General features: G+C 57.7%; 2 protein-coding genes across 2 annotated transcripts in view; both read left to right on the top strand.

Moving 5' to 3' along the window:
* LOC103923901 overlaps positions 1-1,672 on the top strand; it is an 8,293-nt gene extending 6,621 nt beyond the window's left edge. The window contains exons 3-4 of the mRNA XM_009332338.1: positions 486-617; positions 1,406-1,672. Of these exons, the coding sequence (XP_009330613.1) occupies positions 486-617; positions 1,406-1,542 (269 nt within the window). The 3' untranslated portion in view covers positions 1,543-1,672. The remainder of the gene's footprint in view (positions 1-485; positions 618-1,405) is intronic.
* A 1,175-nt stretch (positions 1,673-2,847) lies between these two features.
* The window catches only part of LOC103923900 (dual specificity protein phosphatase 22-A-like), a 14,384-nt gene continuing 11,810 nt past the window's right edge, over positions 2,848-5,421 (top strand). Inside the window, exons 1-3 of the mRNA XM_009332336.1 lie at positions 2,848-2,888; positions 3,029-3,108; positions 4,742-4,775. Of these exons, the coding sequence (XP_009330611.1) occupies positions 3,088-3,108; positions 4,742-4,775 (55 nt within the window). The 5' untranslated portion in view covers positions 2,848-2,888; positions 3,029-3,087. The remainder of the gene's footprint in view (positions 2,889-3,028; positions 3,109-4,741; positions 4,776-5,421) is intronic.

Here is a 5,421-nt window from a genome sequence, read left to right as displayed (position 1 = left end):
TGAGTGACGCCTTTTGAGACAGGGTCGTTCCCGTTGAAACGGCTCGCGCTAGGAAGCTTTGCGGTCAGTAACGGTGCCGGCAGCTGGAGGGAAGGCAGGAGAGCTCCGCCGCTCCTTCTGTCAGGCCTGTAATGCAACTTCCGCGCAAGTTTGCAATAATCTATAAGGCGGAGGCTAACGCTGACCTGGGGGGGGTGAAACACACGCAGGGACGGTGAAACACAACCCCTTTACTTTGGCACAGGGGCCTTGGTCTTGGGGCGGGAGGGGCCAGCTGATTCGAAAGCTCTTTGAACGTCCTTTCCCTTCACCCCCCTCCGGAGCGCGGTGGCTTGCCTGCAAGTCGCAGGAAAAGCAGAAGAAAGGCTTTGATGCTTTTAACTTTTTTTTTTTTCAGTGTGTCGTATCAAATTTTTCAGTGTGTCGTATCAAATTTTTCAGTGTGTCGTATCAAATTTTTCAGTGTGTCGTATCAAATTTTTCAGTGTATCGTATCAAATTTAACGAGAGCTACGCGGAAATGAACAGAGGCTCGAACGAATGGAAGACCGTCCTCGGCGGAGTGCTGTTCTTTCTTGGCGTAACTGGTCTCATCCTCATTTGGCAGAAACATTACAGTAAGTAAACACCGTAGGGTGTTAACTCTTCAGCCAAGAGCAAGATCGGTTGATACCTGTTGGGAAATTAGAGAATCCTCCGTGAGCTGCTCCGGGGGCTCAGAACGGCGTGTGGGACAGCCGTGCCGGTGACCTGGCGGTTGCTGCTTGTTAGTCTCCGAAAACTCGGTTCTGGAGTTGCAGCTTGGTTGGCGATGGGCGGGTACGGAGCGTAAATGTGCGGGAAGCTGACTCGCGGGAAGGTGGAGGTGGTGGAGAGAGCTTTGGCGGGAGGAGAGGAACGGGAGGGGAAAGAGGTGACACGCTGATGATCCCCGAGCTTCCCCTCCCCGTGAAAAACCTCCTGTCGCAAAAGCTTCTTGCCGCCTTGGTAGTAAACGCCACGTTTGGCTTCCTTCCCAGCTAACGCTCCTACCCCGAGGGAGCCTTCCAGCTGCCGTGAGGCAGAGCGCGCGGTTAAAGGGGCGGCTCTCCGTCTTGAGGCTTCATCTACTCGCGGGGGAAGTAGGAGAAGGCTGTCGGCTTGGCTCAAGCCTTTGCTGATGAACGGAGCGGCTGGAGAATTCGGTGCGGGAACCTGGTCCGAGCTCGAACGCCTCGGAGATGGGATGTGGGGAATGTAGGTTTGAACAGAACGAGACGATGGCGTGCATGTGATCGGCACCGACGGCTTTGGTGGGGCCGGGGAGGGGGGGGGAAGCTTTTCGTTAGTGATACTAACTTGTACCCCGGTTCCCAACGTGCCCGTTTTGTATCGCGACGTAACTCTGCCTGCTTTTGAATTGCAGTGTACGGCCCCGTTCCGCACACCTTCTCTGAGGAGTGGCTGTCGATGCAGACGAAGAGGATGTTGGACATGCGGATTAATCCCGTGGAGGGCATCTCTTCCCAGTGGGATTTTGAGAAGAACGAGTGGAAGAAATGAAGCAACTCAGTGGAACCCGCTCTGCTTGAATATGAAATGATTCCATCACCTGCGTGTGACCTCGTTGCTTATGTACTGGAACAACCTCTCCACCTACATAGATGCTAATAAACGTCTGGTTAACTTGAAAGTTTCCTTTTATTGGTCTTCAAACGCGTTTGTCGTGACGGTAATCTGTAGGGCAGGTTGCGGGGCAAAGCCTGCCCGGCTAGTCTCCTCGTGGTTGGCGTCTTGACGGCGTTAACCGGTTAGAGGGAACGTTTCTGGGGCCCGCTGCGCGGAGGTCTCGGCTACGCGTTGAGGTAAGCGGATCGAAGCCCCTGCGGAGGCTCGGCGTCCCGTAAGCCGCTCCAGAAATGGCGTGTCGGCGCTCCGAAGGGCAGCAGCGCGAGTCAAGCCGTGTGGCGGGGATCGGCGCTGCTCCCCCTGTCTGTCCTCGCGAAGGGAACGTGTTCGCAAGAGCGCGGGCAGGCTGCAGGCCTGGCTCCAGTATCCCGTGCAGACTGAGCGTGGGCCGGCGGTGTGCCCAGGCGGCCAAGAAGGCCAACGGCATCCTGGCCTGTATCAGAAATAGTGTGGCCAGCAGGAGCAGGGAAGTGATCGTGCCCCTGTACTCAGCACTGGTGCGGCCGCACCTCGAATACTGTGTTCAGTTTTGGGCCCCTCACTACAAGAAGGACGTTGAGGTGCTGGAGCGTGGCCAGAGAAGGGCAACGAGGCTGGTGAGGGGTCTGGAGAACAAGTCTGATGAGGAGCGGCTGAGGGAGCTGGGGTTGTTTAGCCTGGAGAAAAGGAGGCTGAGGGGAGACCTCATCGCTCTCTACAAATACCTGAAAGGAGGTTGTAGCGGGGGGGGGGGGGTCGGTCTCTTCTCCCAAGTAACTGGCGAAAGGACGAGAGGAAATGGCCTCAAGTTGTGCCAGGGGAGGTTTAGGTTGGACGTGAGGAAAAATGTCTTTACTGAAAGAGTGGTTAAACATTGGCACAGGCTGCCCAGGGAAGTGGTGGAGTCACCATCCCTGGAGGTATTTAAAAGACGTGTAGATGAGGCGCTTAGGGACATGGTTTAGTGGGCACGGTGGTGTTGGGTTGACAGTTGGACTCGATGATCTTAGAGGTCTCTTCCAGCCTTAATGGTTCTATGATTCTAAGCATTGCTGGGACGAGGGAGGCGTTCCTCCCAGGCCTCCTCCTCTTCACCCTCCCCAAAAGGCTGTGAAAGCCCCAGGGAGCCCAGGAGAGAAACCTGAGCCACGCCACGGCCCCGGATCCTTATTTCATCCTCTCCTGCCCTGCACCGGCCGCTCTCCTCGGTCCCCTCCGCCTGCCGGAGCAGCCTGCCACCGGTAAGCGAGCTGAACGTGCTGGGGCTCGGCACGCTCCCCTCCTGACGCGTGTTCCCCTTCCTCCTGCTCGCAGCGGTGGGATGCACTGTTAGAGGGGGGGCAGATCTCTCCACCTGGGATTTTCGGGTGCTTATTTGCAGATAGCCTTGGAGAACAAGAAGCCCCCCCGAATCCTGAGCCTGGGGAGAGAAAAAAAACCATGGGGAGCGGAATGAGCAAGGTACCGGGGGGCCAGCGGGACGGTGGCCAGCATGTCCTCCTCCGGCAGGACCTTCCTCCTGCAGCCCAGGGGGACGCGTGTTCCCAGACCGCCACGATGCCCTTAAACACAACCGTTTGCGTCTTCCCTTTCTCATTCCCCTTCGAAACTTCAAGCGCTTAAGCAGGGGGATTAAGAAAGCAAACAGTGATCCCCGGGTTTATATCCGAGGTGATGAACTAAGCGTCTGCGGGTGTTAGAAAAGCGGCAGCTGGCTTTGGCTGCTCGTCCCTCGGGCGGTGAGGCCACGGCATGAAAATCCTCAGGGCTGACGGGGGTCCCTGTGGGGAAATTTCCTCCCCTTGCCACCCCCGGGACATATCTGTGCCTGGCAGCCATGCGCTGTGAGGGGGGAAGTGGGGGTTTTACTGCTGCTCGTTGCTCAGCTGAACTCCAGGGCTGGCAGAGGGGATGGATTTCTGTTTGTACCCTTAAATAACCACTTGGTGTGCGCGTTAACCCAGTTTAAAATTAGACTCTGGGACGACAACGGAGAGACCAGATCGGGGCAAACTCTCTCTGCACGGCTCCGGAGTGATTTAACACCAGGGTTTCACCCCCTGCAGACGCAGCCTGACCTGCAAAGTGGCTTTTACAGCCTCCCCTGTGCCCCCAAACCCTCTTGGGGAGCCCGGGCTGCCTTTGCCGGGGGCTGGGTTGGTGCAGGCACATTTGCGTTGCGGGATCTGGCTTTGACTTGATGAGACGCGGGGTTTGGCATCCCCCTTCTAGCGATAACAGCTTTGCCGCGCTGGGCGCAGACGTTTGCTGAATCCAGGTGTTTGCACCCCAGAAGCGGGCTGGGGTTCAGCTGAGCGGTAGAGGTGGGCTGGATGTGACCCAGAGCTGTTGAAAACCCTTCCTACGGCCTCTCAAACCAGGCGTCTTCTGCCAGATGGGTGCAAACAAGTCCAATTGGGAACCAGCCCTTCCTTCCTGTGCCCCTGGAAACGGCTCGGGTGGGCTCTTACACCCTGTAAATGCTCTGAGCTGCCCCTTTTTCTCCTTCGTAACCCTGCAGCAGCGAGTTGGAGACCAAATTTGCATACTCGACAGCGCTTACTGCAACATCCTGGCCAGAAAAGTAGTATAAATAGCCTGTGCCTTTGCCCATCTATCCCCAGCTGGCGGAGGCAACCTTTGAAAATATTTGCAGGAGGTGGTTGCTATAGAACAGCAAAACAAAACCGAGCTGCAGCGGGGAGCCAGGGCGATGGGGGGGATCCCCGCTGAAGCCCGACCTTGAAGGAGGATGCTGGGGTGGGCTGAGCTGTTTGGGGAATCCAGCCCCCAGCACGGCCTTTCCGATAGCAATAGGACCAAACGCAGGCCCCCTCCATTTGTGTGCTGAGTTTTCCTGAGCTCGGCGCTCCTGGAGGGGTTTGGGCTGGTGGTTTGAGTGGGCTCAGGCTTTGCTGTTCGTTAACGAAGGTGGCTCACTGATTAGGTGCTTGGTTTATCATTGCCTGGGGAGTTTGCTGCCAGGTGCCCTGGTCCCGCTGACACCACGCATGCGGCTTGTTGCTCCCGCCATGTCGGATGCACGTTGTGCCGGGCGCCGTCCGAAATCTCTCCCCTTTTTGTCACCTCCCAGGTTGTCAAAGGCCTCTACCTCGGGAACATCCGCGGTGAGTGCCTTTCCCCGCTCCACCTCCGCCTCGCTGTGGGATCCCCGGGGGAACTGGTGGGGCTGGAGGAGCCCCTCTCCTCGGGGGGGCTCCCTGTGCCTGCTCCTGGCTGGGGACCTCAGCATCTTCTAGAGATCCAAAGCCCCAAAAAAGCCTCATCCCAATCGCAAGTGGCCCCGTGCAGCTCTAGCCCAGGAAAGGGACAGCCGCAGGGACCCCCAGCCATGCCGGAGCACCGGGGAACCCCTGGCATGGCTGGAAACCTCCTCGTGTTTGCTGAGACAATATTTACAGCAGGCCATGGCTTTCTCGCTGGGGCCTCTGGCCCCGCGGGGAGCAGGGCGAAGCTTGGGTTTCACCCAACAGCGGAGACACGACAGCCTTTTCCAAATGAGGAGTATAATTTCTGATTCTGGGGGTGTTTTTAGGAGCCTGCTGAATACCCAGTGCATCCGAGGGGGATTTTGCTTTGAAGGAGGTGCATTGCGATGCCCGGTCTCCTTTCCTGCATCGTGCAGGGTGAGAGGCAGCGGGAAGGGGCTGGCATGGGGGTCGAGGGGCCGGGGGTGATGGATATGGGTTGCTGGTGGGTGCTAGATCCAGCGGATCTCCCAGGAGGGCAGGCGACTCACGTGCTGCCGCTCCT

Source organism: Pygoscelis adeliae, unplaced genomic scaffold (assembly GCF_000699105.1).
Source record: "Pygoscelis adeliae isolate BGI_AS28 unplaced genomic scaffold, ASM69910v1 Scaffold18, whole genome shotgun sequence".
Lineage (NCBI taxonomy): Eukaryota > Metazoa > Chordata > Aves > Sphenisciformes > Spheniscidae > Pygoscelis > Pygoscelis adeliae.
This window is presented reverse-complemented; position numbering and strand designations above follow the sequence as displayed.